The sequence below is a fragment of the Coccinella septempunctata genome, chromosome 4, assembly GCF_907165205.1.
Source record: "Coccinella septempunctata chromosome 4, icCocSept1.1, whole genome shotgun sequence".
Lineage (NCBI taxonomy): Eukaryota > Metazoa > Arthropoda > Insecta > Coleoptera > Coccinellidae > Coccinella > Coccinella septempunctata.
In genome coordinates this window covers 29,269,074-29,291,983 of record NC_058192.1, presented here as the reverse complement: position 1 = coordinate 29,291,983, position 22,910 = coordinate 29,269,074, and the positions used below count along the sequence as shown (strand labels likewise).

The following is a 22,910-nucleotide window of genomic DNA, read 5'->3' as shown; positions in this document are numbered from 1 at the left end:
ACAAGTTTCAGGCCAGGCGCAAATAGAAACTCCGGTTGTTGAGGTAACGCAGCTTTTTCCTGCGCTGCACGTACTATCGGACAAGTCAATGTCACGCTTTAGGCCAGGCACAAATGGAAACGCAGGAAGGTGAGGTGACGCAGCTTTTTCCTACGCTGTACCTACTATCTGACAAGTCAGTGTCACGCATTATTTGGGGGGTCTTGTTCTTTTCTATGTTTTACAAAAACTCACGCTGCGTCACATCACTGACTTGCGTTTCTATTTGGGCCTAGCCTTATTTGGGCGGTCTTGGTCTTTTCCATGTCCTACAAAAACTCACGCTTCGTCACCTCACTAACCCGCGTTTCTATTTGCGCCTGGCCTTAATGTTGCGTGTACGTATACACATCATACCTAACTCAATTCTGCTGAATTTCCTCTTAGGTAAATCTGCTCAATAATCAATTCAACATTTAATGTAATATAATGCATATACAGGGTGAGTCGGGAGGAACGGACGAAACTCCAGGTGTGTAAAATTTATACACGTAAAAATAATTTTAAAAAACCCATGTTCTCACCTGTTTTCAAAATATAGCGTTATCACAAACAAACAAAAATTTCCTACATTAATATGATTTTAATCATAGCGCTGTTTCAACAAATGATCGAAAATACCTTTTGAATTTATTATACAGGGTGATTCAAAACTCGAGGCGAAAAATTAAGGGAAATATAGAGACTGATATTCTTGATTAAACGTGGAAAAACTTTTCGGCCGATGAGGCTTCGTTTCCGAGTTTTTGGACATTAATGTTTCTGTATGCAACCAATTAAATTTCATGAATTACAGTAAGCCTAGAAATAAATGAGATGAATGTCACTTGGTGACAGAACACTTATTGTTTGCCAATTTAAAAATTGCTTTGCTGGTTTAGTGCTTCTGTTAAACATGCAGTTTTCTAACGATGAATATGCAGATATTATTTTTGTGTACGGTCTTTGTGATGGCAACTCATTAAAAGCTTGGCGGGAGTAGGTACAACATAAGATTTCCCAACAGACGACAACCATCTCGCCGGGTGTTTTCTGACGCTCATTCTGCTATGGCCAGCGAGATCACCTAATTCGAATCCTTTGGATTATTTTTTATGGGGACATTTGAAACAACAAGTTTACGGAATTTAAATTAATAATAAAACAACGAATTATTAATGAAGTCGAATCCACTCAGAATAGGCAAAGCATGCAATTAGTGTACAATTCCTTTATTCTGCATTGCCAAGCATGTATCGATACTAATGGTGGCATTTTTTCTGTATTTTTATTAGCTATTATAGTTTAAAATTGATGACATGAAAAAATTTAACACTTAGGTATATCTCGGAAACAAGGCAATATCCAAAAATTTTATTTTACTTTTTTTTATCAAGAATAGCAGCCTGTATACGTTCCTCAATTTTTCGCCGCGAGTTCTGAATCACCCTGAATATATATTTAAAATTTTCACCACAAAATTATTGGTTCTCCATGAAAGTCTAATAGCTCATTGGGGGTACTGTATTTACGTTATAGATATAATTTCAATATTAAGGGTCCATCGACTCTGGTTTGGGGAGTGAATGAGGTAATCTTCATTCTATGCCAAGCTTCCTCATTAGTTTAATGCCTTCAGGGCTTTTATGAAGATAAATAGAAGATTGTTATTATTTGGAATCGGGACGTCGATGAATAGTGCTCTGTCCTCATCCTTATTGAGCAATATGGGGTCTGGTCTATTGTGGGTTATTTTCCGGTCTGTGAGAACCGTGCTATCCCAGTAGAGCTTGTGATGTTCATTTTCCGGATGGTAATCGTAATAACTTTTTCGAACTTAGAAGTTGTTTTTTTAGTGCCAATTCTTGGTGAAGAATCTTGGCAACAGCATCATGTCGATTATTATCATTACAAAAATGGTTATAGTTGAGGCAAAGCTTCTGTAAACTCAGAACATTGGTAGACAAAGGGACTTGAAGGGGTTTGTGAAGGAGAAGACAGATATTCAGAACAAAATTACACATCTGCGAAATATACTTTCTCTCACTAAGCTTCCAGTTATCAAAATAGTTTTTTTTCCTAAAAAGTGCGGAATGTGGCATTTGCCTTGCTTGCACGATGCGGTTTCCGAAACCATGAGGTTTTCATATGGGAACTTGATACATACTTAGTTTCACACAGATGAAACTTTAGGATCTCAGTAGAGTCTCATGTGCTTTGAATACCTGCGAACTTGTGGAGCTTGCCTAGTGACAACTGGGCAGATACCAGGTGGCAAAGGTAAGTAAAAATAATTGTTACGTAACTTATTTTCACATGGCTGATTTTTATATATGTTTTTGAGAATACTATTCTGAAGTTATATTATAAGTGACAAGTGACAGACACTTTCCATGGGCTGAAACTCTTGCCACACGCTTTGAAGCTGCACAAAAATGAAACTTTTAGCAGTAGGGATAGTGTTATTAATTTTATATTCTTTGTTTTGTTAACATTTGTTGTGTTTTTTTGTGTATATATATGCTATCATAAGGTATTTGAAAGTTGTGATTTAATTTGTACTACTGTTACTATTGCTGAATAAATAAATAAATAAATAAATTATTTTTTTCTCGATCTTATGATACAGGCATCCTAAGCTCCTATTTTCCAAAAAAATTCGGATTAACCAAAATTTCGATTATCCGAATTCACTTTGGTCCAAATTATTTCGAATAATCGATACTGTACTGTACTGCAATCTATTGCTGCAAAAGCTGGCATCATCTACGAAAATATAAAAGAATTATTCTTTTAATGAGAGACATTCCTGTCCATTAACTATTCAAGAATTCGAAAGAAAGTACTACCCCATTGTATCTTAATTAACAAGGGACTATGAATGCTGTCAGTCAGTTTTTTGGGTATAAGTACGTGCTGTGTATGTGCGAGAGTTGATACTCTTAGGTATGTGTATGTGCCATGTGCGAGCAATGTATAGTATACAGTAAATGGACTCTGAGTTACCTTAGTACCACTCACTTTGAAAGGCATGCATAGTGCTAGCGCTTATACTCCCGGCTAAATAATTTTCATGTTTAGGAGATGTTTGGTCACTACTATTCGTCTGAATGATGAAATATAACTTTTTCATAGTTACTTCAATGACATATTGCAATATCAGACATGTGAAAATAAGTAAAGTTCATTTATTTTTTGTGCAGCTTCAAAACGTCTGGCAAGAGTTTCGTCCCATGGAAAGTGTCTGTCACTTATAATATAACTCCAGAATATTATTGTTCGAAACATATATAACGATCAGCCATGTGAAAATAAGTTGGGTAACACTTATTTTTAGTTGCCTTTGCCACCTGGTATCCGCCCAGGTGTCACTAGGCAAGCTCCACAAGTTCGCAGGTAATCAAAGCACATGAGACTCTACTGAGATCCTCAAGTTTCATCTGTGTGAAAATAAGTTATGTCTGGTCGCTCTGGGATCTTACTCTACATCATTAGATTCAAACAGTGATTTTCCCTGAGAATATCATATAAAAAGTAGGGTGTTTGCCGTTCTTGAATTGAGTGAAAAGATGAAGTATATCACAAACCAAGTTTTTTCTACGCGAAACTCATCCTCAGGATCTCAGTTACCTTTTTTCAAAATTTCAATTTCCTAAAGTATGGAATGTCTTTTCTGTGCCTAATTCATCCGTATTTCGGGCAATTTTTTGTGAAAAACCGGTTATATTTCAGGAGTAGAGAAAGGGAATTACTGGATAAGAATACACAGATTGGGATAGAGAATCGATAGAGATTATGTCCGTCCGCCTGATCATATAGCCCGAGAGCTGTCGACGAAAATCGGCAGGAGTTTTGTAATGGCTCATATTTTTAAATATTAGTTAGTTTTGGTGGTGTACATGAGTCAGCACCCACTCTCAAAGGTCAGGTAGTGGAACATCTGGTGGTGACGCTCTTTGATTTGTGTAAAATTACAATATCCGCACTTTCGGTGACTTCTGACTGCCTCTGTTCTATTGATATGTGGTCTGACTATTTTATTCCCAAATAATATATGATATTTGAGCAATAAATTAATTTTCAGCCATTAAAAATCTCTTGAAATGACATCGTTAAGGCAGCAACTTCTATGGTGTACTCAACCACCGCGTTTCACTAATATGAGGTCTGACCACTTTTTCAGAACAGAAAGTGTCAATAGTTGTCGTTAGTTCTAGACAGAGTAGTTTTCGGATTTCTCGGAATCAAATCTCCCAGCTACGAAGGTGGGGCACGACACTGTTCTGTAGGCTCACGAAACGAGAAAAACCATAAAAAAACAACTAATGAATAAACTATTTGCAAATTTATTAAATTTTACAACAAACCAGCTGTTGGAGGAGATCCAAAGTCGATGGTTAGTTGCTGTTAAAATGCCTAGAGCATGTGTACGCAGAATTTATCGCCAGCTATGTGAATTTGAAAGAGGCCGAATTATTGTTCTACGGGAGGCAGGGTTGTCATTTCGAGAAATCGCTAACCGTATAAACAGAAATCCAACTAATGTTATGAGATGTTGTCAAGCGTGGTTTGTTAATGACCAAAATCGAAGAAGAGTAGGCACCGGACGTCTAAGGGGCACAAATGAAGTTCAAGATCGGCGTCTAAGACTTATGGCCATTAGAGACCGATTTGTGACAACTCGATCTTTGACTGATGGGTGGTTAGGAGAACAAGGCCATCCTGCAACTGTCCGAACGGTTCACCGCCGTATAAAGTCTTTTGGACTGCAACATTATCGACCCCATCTTGTGTTACCTCTTACGGTTTAGCATAGCCGGCAACGATTATAGTGGTGCAGAGAACGGCAACATTGGAATGTAGAATGGCAACTGGTCGTCTTTTCTGATGAATCTCGATTCTCCTTGGGTGCACATGATGGCCGAAGAAGGGTTAGACGACGTCGGGGATAAAGACGTGAACCTCATTTTAATGTTGAGCGTCATGTACACCGGACAGTAGGCGTTATGGTATGAGGTGCTATTGCACATGCAAGTAGGTCTTTATTCGGGGTAGCATGATAGCGCTGCCTTACCTTCAGGTAATAGTGGAGCCATATGTTCTCCCTTACCTTAATCGCCTCTGGAATCATATATTTCGATAATGCTCGACCTCATGTTGCCAGAGTAAGTTTAAACTTTTTTGAAGCGACCCATGTGAATATTTTGCCATGGTCACCCAGATCTTTCGCCCATTGAGCATATTTGGGACATCATGGGTAGAAGGCTTGAAAATTTACCCCAGCTCCCACGGACTTTGAACATGAGACATGAAGTACAGGTAGCTTGGGATAGTATCGCTGAAGAAGAAATAGACCATCTTTTTGCATCAATGACAAGACGTGTTGGGGAGTATATAGATAACCGCACTGGACAAACACATTATTAACAAATTTAATAAAAAAATTGTAAACCCCTTGTTTCTTTTCCCATAATTTTAATCATTTACTCCTTGCTATACAATCTATATTTTACCAAAAAAATAAATAAAATTTAAACAGCTCCTTCTGGGTGCTGCAGTTTCTTTGTCAGTTAATATAATTCCAGCCTATACCACTCATGCTACAGATCTGTTGATGAATTTTTCTTCTCAAAAAAATGATACATTTATCAAGGAATTACAAGAGAAATTAGTAGGTCATAATGAGTCAAGCTAACGAATATAAAATTAATTTTTCCGCCGACCTCTTAATAATAGCACTGTTCAACGTACACGAAATTAGCTGTTAATGAACCCTGTTATTGGTTGATTTCCTATTAATGCATTATTGTCATGGTAAATCGAACATAGAAGTATTCAGCAGCTTCCCAGATAATTATTTTATTTGTATGTCGCATTGATTTTCGTAGTTCCTAGCAGGTGAATTGAGATTATGATGGTTATAGAGTAATCAATATATCTATGTACTACAACTCCAGCTTCCACCAAATCCACACATTCTTTAACAGATATAATAGGGAACGATATAAATTTGATTTACTCAAAATGTAACAACTCGAAAATGCCCTCTATGGACTTCTCGAATTGTTCGATCGGCCGCATAAATATCAACATTCCGATATGAGCATAGAGAATTTATAAGGTGTCAAATTTGACTCGGTATCGATAGAAAATTTTTGCAATCAAGATTTCACATTAAATTCGAAATGTGGTCGACGGAAAAATCTTGTAATCAACTCGTTTATTAATTGAGCGATTAATGATCTCGAACATTAACGTGCTCGCTTCGCTCACACGTTAAAATATCTCAATAATTAATCGCTTTTATTAATAACCTTGTTGATTAAATAACTATTTCACAATGGTATAATATGGGTAAGGAAAAAAAGTTTCTTGCGAAACAAATTTAAGGGGTGGTTTTTTCTATCCCTTTGGAACATCACCAAATTTATTTAATTGCCTTCTCGCTTCCATAGAATGTCTGCGCACTTTCATTTCTGTCATCTAAATAAAACTGCTTTTCAAGTTCCATATTGAGCAGAGGATGATCAAAAAAAATTTACATATATGAAAGACCCTCTTAAAATTTTTCGCAACGATTCATTTATACTCTGTATATAAGATTCTGAATGATAATGATCTAATTCTTATGGATAATGCTAGTGAAAAATTTACCAATAATTGAGGCTTTCCTATTATCCATCATACTTTTTTCCAATATACATTCTTGGGCTTGAGCTAAGCAAACAAGTTCCATAAAATGAACTATTTCAATAGCTGAAATATATGTGACCATTTGATAGTAATTCTCCCTCAAAACCTAAAAAAAAAAAAAAATTCAACAGTTTCTCCTCAACAATTTACATTTATATCAGCCATAAAAAATACTGAATAATCTAGCATTATCTTACACTAATTTATGCATTTTACGTTAATCTAAATGAGGCAAAACACCCACACTACGATCTGGAAAAAAGGGTCGAGAGTATTCATTGTGGCAATATTTGAGGCTTTTCACTCCGGTTGTCCACTCTCGAACAAGTAAGGATTCACCTTGGCGGAACGAGAACCTGTGAAACCTCAAATTGGTGATACATCGAATCTTCAATAAGGCCAAACAAGACGGAAAATGGTAGGAGTACAATGAGAGGATAATTCAGTATAATAAGGAAATCGAAAAAGCAAAGAGGCTCTTTGTAAAAATATCACTTTCATCCCACAGCAGACAGACTACAAAAAGTGGAGACAAAGGGGGGAATCAACCATATAATGTCGCTTGAAGTACCAGACACCGAACGAGAAGAGAAACGATCGATCATTCTACTCGAAACACACTTCCCAGGTAGTTAATCCATAACTGGTAGCGATACAGCAACACAGACCAAGAATCATCGTAAGGAGGATCGGGATGTTGCTAAAAAAATATTTACAAGACAACGGTTGAAGTAAGCAGTGAGCATATTTCAACCTATAAATCACCAAGAGTAGGGGAATATTCCCTATACTCCTGCAGAAAGGAATGGAAGAGTGGTTTCCTCATCTTTTGAAGAACATCAGAAGCTATTAACCACTGAGTTATATATATATACCTAGAAATGGTGAAGTGGGATTGAACACGATCTTTTAGACCAATTCGTTCAACATCGTTTCTATGAAAAACTATGGAGAAAATAGAGGATAACTACATAAGAACAGAGAATTTGTAGAATACACCACTCCACAAATGCCATATGGTAATAGATGGTTGGAAAACTACGATATAGACTGGCGTAGGACTATTCGGGCTGGCACCATGCTCTCCATCGCTAGGCCGCTGTCGAAGCGTGTTCCAGGCATTGTATTTTGAGACAGTGCGAAGAGATCTGCATTTTCAAGTTTAGAAAAATCTACTACTCAACAGATGTCATAGTATGTACAGAATGCAGATAAAATCATGATGACAGATTCAAAGGTGTGTAGTAAGAACATTAAGTTTTTTTGTTCAGTTAAATTAGCCTCCTTTACGTTCTTAGAAATTTAAAGCGTAATTTTTAATTGAGTGAAAAAGTTTCCGAATAAAGTGCGTCCGTTTTCAAGTATTCGATGAAGTTTATATTTTACAAGGTGAATATAAAATCCGAGATAGAGACTTTAGTTTAATTTTGGAAGAAATAACCATTGCAGTTATCCCGATTATTAAGCAACCTTGTGTATTTTCCGAGAAACTCTCGTTCTCTGACCTGTTGGTCTGAGAGAAGGAAGGAATTCATCCCCATTCATAACCTATTTTATGTAGGTTTCACTAAGTTCTCTTGGTAGTTCATTTCCAATAACAATTTATTAAAGACACAACTTTTATTTATGCCTTTAAATCCTAAGCCTCCGACCAATCCATAAAAATTTATAGTCTATTCGAAGCGTATACAGACGGGGAATTAATCTAGAAAGGGAAAAGGATGGCTTCAGATTATACAAAAAGGAGAGTACTGTAGACTAGAGTAAAGAAGATTCGTGTGGAGTACAGTAAAGCAGAGTAGAGTTGAATAGAGTGTAGTGGAGTAGAGCGCAGAGCGGAGCAAAGGAAAGTAGAGTTGCGCCGAGCAAAGGAGATTAAAGTAGAGCAGACTATATAAGAGATGTAAAGTGAAATTGAGTTATGTTGACTAAAGTGAAATGAAATAATTTGAGCAACTTTTTTTCAATATCCTATAATGAAAGTACATTCTTCGATAATAAAATCAGGATCAAAATTTATTCGAAACAGAAAAAATTGCGAAATTCGAAAAAAATTATTAAATTTGAAAGGCTGAATCTCGGAAACTATTGGGTCTACCTACAGAGACAGTTTAAGTACCATATTGTAGCAAATGAAGTCTACTCTTCAAACGTCCTAAAGAGGTTTTTTCAAAAATGAGTCCTTCATCACAAAATGCAAAAAAATAAAGATTTTTTCGCGGTTTTTTCGATTTCTGACAAAATTGCGTTCGGCGCTCGAGATCACAAACTTGGATTATTTATTAGGCCAACATCATGAACAAGTCTGCAAAAAACCAGAACTACAGAGTGTTATAAAAAGTTCATTTTCTTAAGTATTATTGCAAGTTAACACAAAAATTAAAAAAAAACGATACTTATGTCACAATCATAGAAAATCATAAAAAGGGATATCGTCTTCATACAGAGAGTGAAAGAGAGAGTCATTTATTAAACAGATAAACAATAATCGAAATTGATTCAGATACAGAAAACACATTCATATAAAAAACAACAATATGGCGATCTCAACCGAGCATACAAACACTCACTGTTGAGTACCAACAGAATTTCCGCCAAGGTGGAAGTTTTGTTGCTCTGACGAGGTCAAATAAGACTGAGATTGAGGTCAGCATCTACTGTTTCTTAATGAAGTGGTCATACTCCGAGTGATGATAGTTGGCTGATTCGATTTAGATCGTAATATTTGCTGAATTTTATATCAATGGATTTTATGTATCTGAATTAATTTCGAAATAATCTGAAAGATTACCTCAAATTGAATGGCTCAAGTTCTAATAGAAATTTCAATGCCTCGTTTTTAAAATTCTTGAATAAACTTATTGACCTGATATAATATGAAGGAAGATAAATCATACAATCTCATGCACACGAGTGCACAATAATTTTTTCTAGAGAAACACTTGTATCGAGTGAAGAATTCGCTGGTTTTACCAACAAACATAAGACATCTGTATATGTATAAATGTGTATATACAGACTGAATCCTGATAAACTGTACGTACTTTGTACAGTGATAGATGACACGCAGAAGGTTCGAAAAATACCCCACATGATGGGTTTTACGCCTTCGGTTTCATTGATATAGGGCGATTTCCAGTTTTGGATAATATTTTCGAATCGCTCCATTTGACAAACTTTTGAAATTTTGGAAACCTTGATTTCTAGAGAATCACATTACAAATGACTTTCGCATGTGGATTTTCTGTAGAGCATAAAAAAAGGACTCTAGAATGAACAACGATAGGAGAACGTGAGAACCCGAAGCTCCACACTTTGCCCTACAGCATTCCCTATACCGCAAACTGAAGATAAACCTTATTGTTCTCCTCTAGACTCTGAAGATCTTCTTTCTCGAGGAAAAATTACCCCAGACAACCACGCAATACCTCAAATGAGATTCAACAATGGCAAAATATACCATCCTCAATGTGTCAAGAGACAATGGAGATGACAGGTCGCAATGAAAGGCGCCCCTGATGACCACTCGAGAAACCTGCAAAGCCTGAGCCTCCGAAGTTAACTTCCTGTCCAGCCGAACACCCAGAAACCTAACAGATCCCACGCTCTGCTCAGGTAGACTACTCAAACTACAATGTAGCCTCTGAGTTTGACTTTCATTCACATTCAACCTGTTGGCGGAAAACCACTCGATTGCCACTCGACCAGACCCACTAGTTGAAAAATTAACAGTTAGATTAGAATCGTCAGCGAACAGCGTGGCACGTGCACCCGAGACATACTTCGGAAAGTCGTTTATATATAGTAAAAAGCGTATTGCTCCTGAAATGGATCCTGAATAACTGAATAAAACAATTAGGATTCCTAGAGCGACGTTTCGGCGTTAAATTTCGCCTTCCTCAGGCTACAAATAAGAAACGAAATGAACAAAAAACTATCAATACGTGAATGATTATGTGGCTGAAACAATTCAGAAAACTGTTAAAATCACCATATAAAAAAGATTCGAAATTACTGACAGATAAACAATTCATTGTTTGGAGACTGACTAGATCACATTATAAATATCTCCACCAGTAATTTCCTATTTGAGAAATCCTTCATTCTTCAAAAAAGAACTTGCCAATGAAAAAGTAATAAAAATAAAATTGAAAAACAATATATGCTTTGAGGGCTCGATATGTAGGTACTTTTTCTTGGCATTCAACTCATAATTCAACAATCAGACTTTGTAATATCTATATTAATAAAAGAGGATCTATGGTTTACTTCAAAATGCTTTATTGTTCAAACGATCGCACCAAATTGGACAATTCTTTTTTGTTGTGTTTATTATTGTTAGGGCAAGGTTTACATAACAAAATATTCCCAAAAAAAATCGTACAGAACAGAAAAAAAGGCATTCCTTTTTCTTACGACCAATCGAGCAATCACGATGTGTTAGTTATTATTATCTACCCTAGAAATAATTTAAATGGCAAAACTAGGTTTGCCGGGTCAGCTAGTTTTTAATAAAATCAGCCTCCTAGATTTCGAGATACGACTTCCAACATTTTTTTCTCCTTTATATATTGAATTTACCCATTCAAAAATGTATAATATTTGTATTGAACATTTGACTTAGTTTGTTCAAATATCGATTATGTTTGAATGTATCGTGTATGTTACGCCTACCCTTTGTTGAATGAAGAATGAACCTCTGGATTATTGAAAGATATTGTGTTTTTTTGTTTTTAACGGATACATAGACCAATTCGATAATAAAATTCATGGCCTTCTTTGTAGGAGTGCTGATATTTTCAAAAATATATCCAAATTTCCCTTTTTCGATTCGAATTCGAAAAAAAACAAGTCTTATGTTGAATATAAATATCATTTTTCATTTTTTCAATGGGAGAATTGAAAAAAAAAAAATGAATCTCGGAGACTATTGGGTCCACAGAGACAATAATTGTAGTATCATATTGTAGCAAATTCAGTCTTCTTTGAAAACGTCCTAAAAAAGTTTATTCTAATACCAGTCTTTTAGGGTAGTAATCGCCGATATTAAAAAAAAACACATTTTCTACAAGGTTGCGTTCGACGCAAGTGTGCAAAAGATCAGAACTACCGGATTTGACGCATAGGTACTACCCCATACTCCCAGAGGACAAAGTTACTAAATTATTAGAAAAAATGTTGAAGGTCATTTCTTGAAATCTTCATAGATTTCAAGAAATGGCCGATTTCGATCTAAATGGTACGACTTAATTGAATGGCAATAACATTGAATGATTACAAAATCTCATGAGAATCGTTTGAATATCAAATATTTCCAATGTTTCCTTAAACATCTGGAAAAAAATAATAAATTAAGATTAGAAGGAGGTCATGTTGGAATCTCTATCTGGTATACTTTGGAAGATAGTAGTGGTGAGCATCGAATTTGTCATATTAGATTTTCAACTTAACTATTGTTATTGAAATAATTCAAAAATTTAAGTCTGGCTCTGGAAATAGAAAAACTCTCATCTCAACTATTCTGAGATCCATGTGGTCATCCCATATACCAAATTTAATGAATTTTTGTTGATTCATTTGACAAATGAAGCAATTTGGGTAAAACCCATTGTGTGGGTATTTTGGAAACTGCATGAGTTCACTGGTATGAAGTATGTACAGTGTATCAAGATTCACCCTATCAAAGGGTAATTCTTTCTTAACGTCACCCAAAATAAAACAGAACTACAAAAGATATTTTCATTAAATTCATTTTCAGTGTTTTATCAGGGATGATGAGATAATCTGAGATATTTTCGACTTTTTATCCCTGCCGCTCACACTGAAAGAAGCTTTGTTTCTTCATACAGTATTCCCAATAAATTGGGAATACCTTAACTGTTGTCGAGTATTGATTAGAATGATACTCAAATAATTTTTTTCAAATAAGCATTATCTATTCCGTTAACCCTATTTTTTTGTAATATACACACCTGAAACGCCCAAGCAGCACATTGAAAGTGAGTACATGCTATTTTCATTCCATCTGGGGTAATTCTTTGATCTGCTGCTCCAAGTTGGGAATGCAGTGCTCCTATATTATATAAGATGCACATCAATTCGAATCTTATATCTGGTATGGTACAAGCCATTGTTGAATAAGGATCTTGCCTGAAACAACATGAAAAACTGATTTAAAACTAAAATTTTCAACTGAAGTGTGATCGAACAATTTCTCACTCAATCAGAACCTTCTGAAAAATTCCATGTATAAAAAAAAATATATGACATATGTATATGTAAAACATAAACCTACCATGAAAAGTAAACAGCAGCTGCCTGAAGCTCCTCCATGGGAAAACGAGATTTCAGGAAATGCAGTTGACAATAATACTTCTTCAGAAGTTGAATTCCTTCAATATCAATAGTTGGCCGAACTGCTCCACCTCTCAAACTTTCCAAGTTATGAATTTCATTATTGAAAGAATCAGGTTCTTCTCCATAGTACTGGGATATGTACTTTAAAAAAAAACAACAATTCACTCCTCATTCAATCAATTGCTGTTAACTCATCATTCAAATCGAAAACAGAAATGAAATTTCATGTTGCTTAATACATTCACTGTCCCATGCAACATATATGATGCATAAAGATTTCTCCAGGAGTCATTTAAAGTTCAAGATAAATGTGGTTACTACTCATGAATGCTGCAGTGTAGTCGGTTTATATGGGATGAATGTCTTGTAGAAGTATGTATTGATAACCTCAATCATAATTAATCATGCATGATTCAAGAAATGTCAGCATCAAGCCTTCCATTGTACTTGAAGATTTCGAACATGGACACTTCTGAATGGCTGCAGAAATTTTTTCATACAATATATATTTCATCACTCAAAAGTATTCCTTATCTTTGGATGAATGTGTTGGACGTGGGGGGATGAGGGGTGAAGAAAAAATTCAGAATGGGGACAGTCAATGTGTTAATAAAGATACATTTTCATGATTCTTCAAATACCCATTATACTGGTATCATCTGTGAATCTGATTTGTGAGTATTATTTGAAATAATTTAACCTTTTTTTGAATAATCAATAACAATGTATAGGTATGAGTAGAGGTATTACAGATAATAGATTTTTATACTTCCATTGTTATTCAAACTTAGTTGTGAATCAATAGTAAATGTTAGTTTTCAAAATTGAAGGAAAAAAATATTTTAGTAACAGAATTCTCAACCAAAAATTCAAGATAGGAAGAAACTGTATTTACACCTTTATCATAAAGCTGGATCTGAGAATCTATCAATTTGATTCCAACCAGAAAGCAGAGACAGTTTGTCTAGATCTAATTCCAATGTGGTATGAAATTACAATCCACATTATGGCTGTGGTCCATATATACACTTTGGTTTCTTCTGGTTGGTAAGGGGGCCGTATATGTCGAATCCCTGACAATTCGGTTCAATATCTGTCACCAGAGTAACCACTCTGTTAACTTTCGGTTACCAAATGTGTATATACAGACCATACACAATATGTTTTGTACCTCAGAAATATTGATCGTAAGTTCAAAAATAGCGATTAGAGTTACCTAGAAGATCATAAGACTCAATAATTATATGTTTGAGCTATACTATACTACAATGTTTTTGGCCTCTCATGAAACGTAGACCAGTTGTAACTTACAATATGTACTGTAGATCTTGAGTTCAGATATAATTAGTTGCTTTTCAATTGTCAATGCTTGAGCTTTTCTCAACTAAAAAAGATTTGAGTCATTTCATTCTGGCAACCCGACAACTGTCAAATGGTTGATTGTTCGAAGAATGTTTCGTAAACTCATCATGAAATTTATGATGGGAAATATATTTAATCTGAATCCTTTGAAGAAAGCAACAGTATGACTTGTTACAGAATTTTTCAACTATTCATTGAAAATACAAACCTGCTTCAATGGTTGGCTGAAAGTGGCTTTTTCAGATGACACCTTCAATAGAAAACTAATCATAGGTAGGCGCGGTACTGCTTCCATATTGAAATATTTTAATGCTCGTCACAGGTCACAATAAAATAGTATTAGAAAGATTGATTCAAACAAGATATATATGTCTATGGAAAAACCGCAGGCACTGTTAGTCACTAGTTAGAATAGTTAAGCAGCGATTATACAAATCCTAGGAGTTTAAATATATATTAGTTTCCATAATATTTATTTTGGATTTACTGAGAAACATTCACCTAAAGTAAAGATCTAAAAATTAAAATTTTGTTTTTCTACAATAATAGTTCATAAGTCACAACATTTGGATTAAAAACCATAGACAAACAAATATCTTTTCCTGCCACCAGCTGTTCGCAGATTCCATTCTACTCTGTAATCTGTGGCAGATTCGCTGTACGCATAGAGAAATGTCTCTGGCTGTACGTATGGAGAGTAGAGAGAAGGAGAAGGAGAACGATCGCTGCTTTGAGACCACAGATTTTTTGTTCCCTAAAATATGTACCAATAGGGTGTAGTTCATGCTTTTGCCAACAGGCGCGCTGGCCATCACGAGAGTGCGAAATTTTGTTAACACAAATCAAATTGTAGTTGGCTCGTTGGCTGAGTGAACTGTTTCCCTGGTGACAGATGATAGGAATATTATTATTGTCGATTTTTGATAAGAGAACAACATATGACGATGGTGAAATGTTGAAGCGTGCGCTAGTATAAGAGTGTTTTGGCATCGGAAAGAAAAGGAGAAGAGATAAAATTTCCGAGAGCATTTTTGAGAGAAAATTGGAAAAAACCTTATCTCAAGAATCAACTCCCAATCAATTTGTTTGTCAAGAGCACTTTTGCGATGAAGATATCAAAAAGATGATGGATTCATTATAAACGAAATCGAAATTGTCATCCCTCGTGAGAAGTTGACTCTTCTGAATAAGAATATTTAACCAATAAAACTACATGGTTCAGAAGTAAATATTCTTGAAGAATTTTGTTGGCATAACATAATATATGGTTTATATCGGTTCTCAGCTGAGTATTGGCAAAAGAATCTACTCTAATACCTAAGTGATAAATCTGAGACTGCTACCTTTTGTTGTCTTGATGTGTACTGCTCCTCACTACGGATTTATATAATTTTGAAGATTAGTAAACCAACTAACATAGCTGCTTTCAATAAACAATGATAAACAAAAGTAGGTACAATTTTTTTGATCAGTGATTTCTTTTGAATTTCATTGATTTCGACTTGCATTTTATTGCATATAATTCAGAGAACTCATATTCAATATAGATTTGAAGAAAGGTATTTGAAAAATCATCAGAAAAACCACGATGACACATAACCTTAAATAAAATGAAGGCTGTTCATTTCAAATTGACGCTTGAATCCCCACTCCTTATCGATACCCGTTGTAATCGCAGCGACACCTATTTTCCCCATTTTTGGAGACACATTTTTAGTACGGCGATCTCCATACTATGGAGAGTAGAGAGAAGGAGAAGGAGAACGATCGCTGCTTTGAGACCACAGATTTTTTGTTCCCTAAAATATGTACCAATAGGGTGTAGTTCATGCTTTTGCCAACAGGCGCGCTGGCCATCACGAGAGTGCGAAATTTTGATTCAAACAAATTGTAGTTAGCTGAGTGAACTGTTTCCTTGGTGACGGATGATAGGAATATTATTATTTTCGATTTTTGATAAGAGAACAACATAAATATAACCATGGTGAAATGTTGAAGCGTGCGCTAGTATAAGAGTGTTTTGGCATCGGAAGGGAAAGGAGAAGAGATAAAATTTCTGAGAGCATTTTTGAGAGAAAATTGGAAAAAACCTTACCCCAAGAATCGACTCCAAATCAATTTGTGTGTCAAGACCACTTTTGCGGTGAAGATATCGAAAAGATGATGGATTCATTATAAACGAAATCGATGAAATTGTCATCCCTCGTGAGAAGTTGACTCTTCTGAATAAGAATATCTAACCAATAAAACTACATGGTTCAGAAGTGAATATTCTTGAAGAATTTTGTTGGCATAACATAATATATGGCAAAGATTATAGAGTAGGAAGATGGGAAACGACCCTACTAATCTAGTACTAAAAACCGACTACACTTTGGGCCAGTGTTTCACATACTGAGAAATTAGATGGCGCTGAAATCGTAATGTCAAATAGTAAAATTACAGTTGTCTGCTTTATAATTTAAGGGCGCGAAATTCGAATTTTATTCCTTGTATTGGATTCGAATATCGACTTAGTCGAGACCAGAAAAAAACATCCTGAGCGACAAAACAGTACCAGGGCTTTGTTTCGTGATCAGGATGTTTTTCTTATGTATGTATGTATTGTTTTGAATCAATTAATATTAATGAAATACTCTGTTAGATTTGCTATATTTTTATTCGAAATTTATAAAAAAATATGACAGAATTGAAGATTTTACAGGTTATATTTAAAGGTGAGGTTTTTTTTTTGACATGTACAATTGGTTTGAATAATTGTGTCGAAATTCTCACCTTTGAAAACACCTGTATACAAATAATACAGCTTTGAATAAAGGATACAAAAGTACATATTGAATATTATATATCAAAGTTCTTATTTCCATGCAATAAATTTTTTTGAGGCAATAGAATTTGTTGAATTTGTACAATCTTTATCAGAAATCTAAATGAACAAATAATCGATAAAGGTACCATATATTTTGCATTCCAAGGAGTTGATTGTTAATTTCAGTTTTCGGATCTTTCTATCACTTCTGGGGAAAGACTTGGAAGTACTCTACAGAGTGTGGGAACTTCTTTCAGGTACACTCGAAAGAATATCTGAAAAAGGGGAAGTTCTTGTAATCTACTTTCATAATAAAACAATTAATTCAATATATTGCATACATTTTCTCATATATAAGATGATAATTCATTCAATTATTTTTGTCACAGATATCTAAGATGACTTACCATCAGTATTGGTCGTAACACTTTCAATCTGCTTGCTTTCCATTTAATGTGACCCCTCCATGAACGGAATGCTTCCTGCATATAAAAAAGATATGCATTCAATATATGATAAATGAGTAATGAATTCAGTTATGCATTGCAGATATCTAGGAAGACTTACCATCAGTATTCGATGTATCAGTTTCAAACTGCTCGCCCTCCATCGCATGTGGTTCCTTTGGTGGCCCTTTCATGCATGGGATGCTCCCTGCATACAGCGTGGATGAAAAGATTCAAATTGACTTTAAGAAAATACAAAGATTATAGATTATAGAACCTAACTCTATAATCTTTGGTAGAATGTTCACTGCACATGGTGTAGCTTTTACTCAAGTCAATGTCTTGACGCCCGGAAAATTCTATCCACTTCAGAACACTGAAAATAAAAATCAATCAACATCCGAGTCACATGGTACGAGTTTCAATACTTACGATTCCATTTTCTTTGGTAAATTCAAAAAACTTATATTCGGAGAATCCCAAACAGCAGTTTCAACAGTTCTGCACCATACAATATTTTCCATACGACATTTTGAGCAAAATCTTTCATTTTGAAGTTTTCACTATATACAAAAATAACATTGAAATAAGGTGACTAGAACGAGCGAGTTGAACGAGCGGTACGAAAATCAAAACGTAAACAAAACGGCCATGTTGAAATATCTCCATGAAATGCCAAATGGCCCTTGAATAAATATTTTAACCAGTCTTAGTATTTTAATACACAACGGAACCACCAGGCGGCGCTCGCGCAAGTGTAGTCGCTTCGTTTCCCATCTTCCTTCTCTATAATCTTTGGGCAAAATGATGAACTCTCAGCATGCAGATCGAATAATTCTAATACTGAGTTAGAAGACACTAAAGTTGATAGAGATGAGGAAATACAGCTCAGGAGTGACGAGATTCCTTGTGTTGTGAACCAAACAACAACCGAAGTAAAACTTTCTCGAACTTCTAGAGCTCAAAGAAGACGTGATAAAAAGGCGTCAGAAGAGGCAGAACGAAATAGAAGAAGAATTTTGGAGGAGAAAGAAAGCAGTCAAAATGGTCCCAAAGTTGTGGAACTGAATGCAATCAAAGATGTATTGAAAGAAATGGGATTAGCTTTATATGATGTTGCAGCTGATGGAAACTGTTTATATTGTGCTGTGAATCACCAGCTTGAGCTAAAAAATCAGGAAGCTCATTCCATTACCAAACTTAGAAAACTTACTGCAAATTTCATGAAAGAGAACAAAGATGACTTTATACCATTCATGTACAAAGATTCAGGTGAACCAGTTAGTGAAACATATTTCGAAGAATACTGTGATGAAGTTGCTTCTACAAAACTGTGGGGAGGTCAGCTTGAACTCAAAGCGTTGTCGAATGTTCTCAAGTGTCCAATAAAAGTAATTCAAGCTATAGGTCCACCAACAATACTAGGGGAAGATTTTAGTGGTCCTGAACTAACTTTAACCTATCATCGACATTTGTATAGTCTTGGTGAACATTATAACTCTACAGTTGACATAAATAATGATCATTCAAGTTTTTAACTGATAATTTCTAAACTTTTTTTTTTTTGCGAAAATTGCAGTATCTTCAGAAGGGTATTTATTACTTGTTACTAATTTCCTAATTTTTATTATTATTATTCAGATATGCAAAGTTTTTGGTCGAAATTCCAATTAGATGGTTACTGGGTTAAGATGCTCAGTTTTGAATACAGTAGTGCGTCCATAATCTGAATACTGAAAATTGAATTTTAATTGAAATATAATGTTTTGTTCTTGAAGACGAGTGTTTGAACTGCTGATAATGTTATAACACTTTTCCACTTATTTTTCAAATCAAATGACTGCTGCAGTTAATCTGTAATTCATCAAGGAGACACTGTTCTGTTAGAATAACACTCCATTATTACAGGGTGTTTCACCATAAATAGGACAAACATGTATGATATGCACCTTGTTTTTGAAGCAGATGAGCTATATACTTAAGGTCATTTTTCACCAATATTTTCACTTAATTTGTTGAATGTTATGAGTTTGAACATATTGGTTTCTGGCAACATCTCAGTATTTATTTGTGCTAAATCCAAATATGGTGTAAATTGAAAAAAATCCAGAAGGCGGAATACAAAAAATAAGGAACGATAAAACTCATGTTCATGAAATGAAAAAAAAAATAATAAATAATGCTGTCAAACTAAATTAAAAGTATATTTTTGAGCTATGGTGAGGGGACGCCTTATCTACTAGACTCTATCTACGGGGAACGCCAAGGAGTAAATAATAACATTAGGATCCAAACATTGAACTCAACTCAACAAAAAAAAAATTCAAGTTCAATGGATCCAAATCACCTAACAAATCTACCTACTTCCTTTCTCAAAAGAATGAAAGTTTGCAACCTTCTCTGTCCCATTTTGGGATCGCAAACTATTCAAACAAAGATTATAAAGTAGAAAGATAGGAAACGAAGCGACTAAAGTGATGTGAGCGCCGCCTGTGTTTCAGATGTGTTTTTAAGGCCCTAAGACTGGTTAAAATATCTATTCGAGGGACATTTACAGAAACATGAAATTTTCTGAGATTTCAGATGGCCATTTTGATCAAAGAGGTTTTGATTTCCGTATCGCCTTTTGCAAAGATTATAGAGTAGAAAGATAGGAAACGAAGCGACTAGAGTGATGTTAGCGCCATCTGTGTTTCAAATGTGTTTTTAAGGCCCTAAGACTGGTTAAAATTTTAATTCGAGGGACATATGAAATTTTGCGAGATGTCAGAGTCAGATGGCCATTTTGATCAAACCGGTTTTGAATGTTTTGATTCTCGTATCCCTAGACAACCTCGTATCGCTTTTTGTTTTTCGAACCCGTTCTAGTTGCTGATTATTGAAATTGTTGTCTAATTTCTTGGCGAAAACCTCAGAATATCGTTCGAAAATTATTGTATGGTGAAGAACTGTGGATCAAATAAAACGAATTTTACTAAGGAAAATGGGAATGTACTGATTACTGATTGCTGGGTGTGTTGGACGGACTAACCCAAACCTGCCACCGCGACCAACGGTCTATTGTAGCACACAAGCATGCTCAAAGAGCTAAATCTCTCCCTCTAGTCCCATCCTACCCAAAAAGGAGATGATGTCGGAGGGGGAGTGATTCTTGAGTTCCTCTAGGATCATCTTCGGAGAGCCGAAAACTCCGAGTCTAACCCTGTCTGCCGCCGGCACAGATTACAGAGTAGAATAGATCTGACACTCACGTTCTACGATGAAAAATACAGTTTATCCCGCCCTCAGCGCCCCCATGCGCTTGCCACCCAACTAACCGGGAGAAATGTCGGTATAACGGGAAACTGCAATCGCATGGCGCGAAATTTAAATTAGCCCATTCACTGGTATTTTAGACGTCGATAGAATAATATGGATTATTAGGGCGAATTTTAAGGAGAAATAAAACTTATCATGAACAATATACATATATTGATATACCCAGCACAGGAAAAAAAAAATGGAAATACATAAGCTATAATTATGGCAATGAATATATGAGCAAAGGTAAAATGTCAATAGGGTCACATATCTTCGTAAGACAATAATTATAATAAACAGTAATAATATTGTTCATAGGAAATGAGGTTGAAATTATTATATCTTCAGAAATCTTCAACATTATCCAAAAAGGACATAATGTTTGTTGGGAGTCGGCAATAGAAATCAAAAACAGCATGCCAAAGCTTAGCATGCATTAATAATTTGGAAAAGAAAAAATTAGTTGCCCAAAGACCTATGTGGATATTATATTTTCCTGCAGGAAAGATTTCAAAGTCTCTAAACAACGACTCCGTTTTATCTTCCTCACAGTTAGATCCCCAGGAATGCACTGACATGCAGTTTTGAATGATGAAATAAAGTGTTCAACATTTGGGTCAGTATTCCTTACTCCATGTGCTCTAATGTACACAAAAAGGTTTTCCAAATAATCTTGATTGAAAGCCCCAGTGAGAATATATTTAAAGTGATAATCACTGAACAGTTTTTGCCTAAGGTAAAGGAATGCGTTCAATGTTGTCACTATATTCTTCAAAGTGGGTACCACAATGGATCTTTTCTTTCGAGGGCAATAAAATGAAATACTGTTGAAAATTTGTATCGCCTGCTCCCAACAAACATTGTGTTCTGTTTGAATACTAACCGTCTTCTTTAAGAGTTTCGCAGTGGATGTCCAAGCTCTGGATACATTCAACGAATCAAATAACTCATCCAAGAATAGTATAAAGTCAGCAGTGTCGATAGCCTCTCTATGAAGCTGAAGCGGATGCTTGATTTCTAAAAAGGAAAATAGTAAATTTTTGTATTATTATGTTTGAAAAAAATACTTACCCCATTGAGAAATGAGCTTCATCATTGACCCCACTTGTGGCTTAATAACTGACTACACAGTTTGACTTTCATTTCCATTAACACAATTTTTAAAGGGTTTGGTTGGATTGGTTTAAGTATAAACGATTAATGTTATAATTACGTGGTTCTTTGAATCAAATATTTCTTACAAGAAAATTGATTTCCTGATAAAACTGTCGAGTTCAATAAATGGGTATTTTTAATTTACACTCGTATAAGATCTCGTTTGTAAACAAGAATTTGCATTAAAGTATATTGACATTGACACTGTTGGCGTTCACAAATCCAATATGTCAGAATACAGTAATCTGTGGAGAATATGATATATATTTTCGTATGCAGTGCCACATAGCGATTGATTGCAGCACTAAAAACCGTATTTGGGGTGGGGGTAAGGAAGTGTCAAGCCCCTGGCCGCCGGGCAGTCACAGAGGATATGCTCAATTGTTTCGTCTTCCTCTAAGCAGAGTCTGCAGAGTGGGTCGTTGACGATTTTGAGTTTTTTGAGGTGGGCTCTGAGTCTGCAGTGTCCTGTAAAAACCGCTATTATGGATCTCAGATTAGTTCTAGAAAATTCTAGCCAGCGACTGGTGTATGGGCTGGGAGGCACTGAAATAGCCCTATGCGAGTGACGCAATCCAGGACGGTTGCGCCAGTGCTCCAGGACCTTTTGCCTTATCCAGCTGTTGTTTCGGTCCCTGATTAAGGAATTAGGAATTCCTATACTGGGTTCCGGGCCAATAAGCGTTGATGTCGCGCCTTCTCTGGCCAGAGCATCCGATACATCGTTGCCACTGAAGCCAGAGTGTCCAGGTATCCAAATCAGTTGCAGT

The 22,910-nt window shown here is 35.5% G+C and overlaps 2 protein-coding genes across 5 annotated transcripts in view; one reads left to right on the top strand and one right to left on the bottom strand.

Moving 5' to 3' along the window:
- Window positions 1–15,023, bottom strand: part of LOC123312536 (tyrosine-protein phosphatase non-receptor type 23) — a 61,248-nt gene extending 46,225 nt beyond the window's left edge. For 2 of the 4 annotated variants that reach the window (XM_044897014.1, XM_044897015.1), the window contains exons 1-4: window positions 14,639–15,022; window positions 13,007–13,209; window positions 12,684–12,861; window positions 6,673–6,817 (exon numbers count right to left, since the gene is read on the bottom strand). In XM_044897014.1, the coding sequence (XP_044752949.1) occupies window positions 6,673–6,817; window positions 12,684–12,861; window positions 13,007–13,209; window positions 14,639–14,725 (613 nt within the window). In that variant the 5' untranslated portion in view covers window positions 14,726–15,022. Of the gene's footprint in view, window positions 1–6,672; window positions 6,818–12,683; window positions 12,862–13,006; window positions 13,210–14,638 lie in introns of those variants that run through there. The other 2 variants (XM_044897016.1, XM_044897017.1) reach the window with 2 other exon arrangements.
- A 3,465-nt stretch (window positions 15,024–18,488) lies between these two features.
- LOC123311636 (deubiquitinase OTUD6B) lies at window positions 18,489–19,462 on the top strand (the record flags this gene model as incomplete). The annotated part of the gene is made up of 1 exon (XM_044895701.1): window positions 18,489–19,462. A coding segment is annotated over one exon (735 nt), but the record flags the coding sequence as incomplete, so codon positions are not given.
- Between the last annotated feature and the right edge of the window lie 3,448 nt (window positions 19,463–22,910).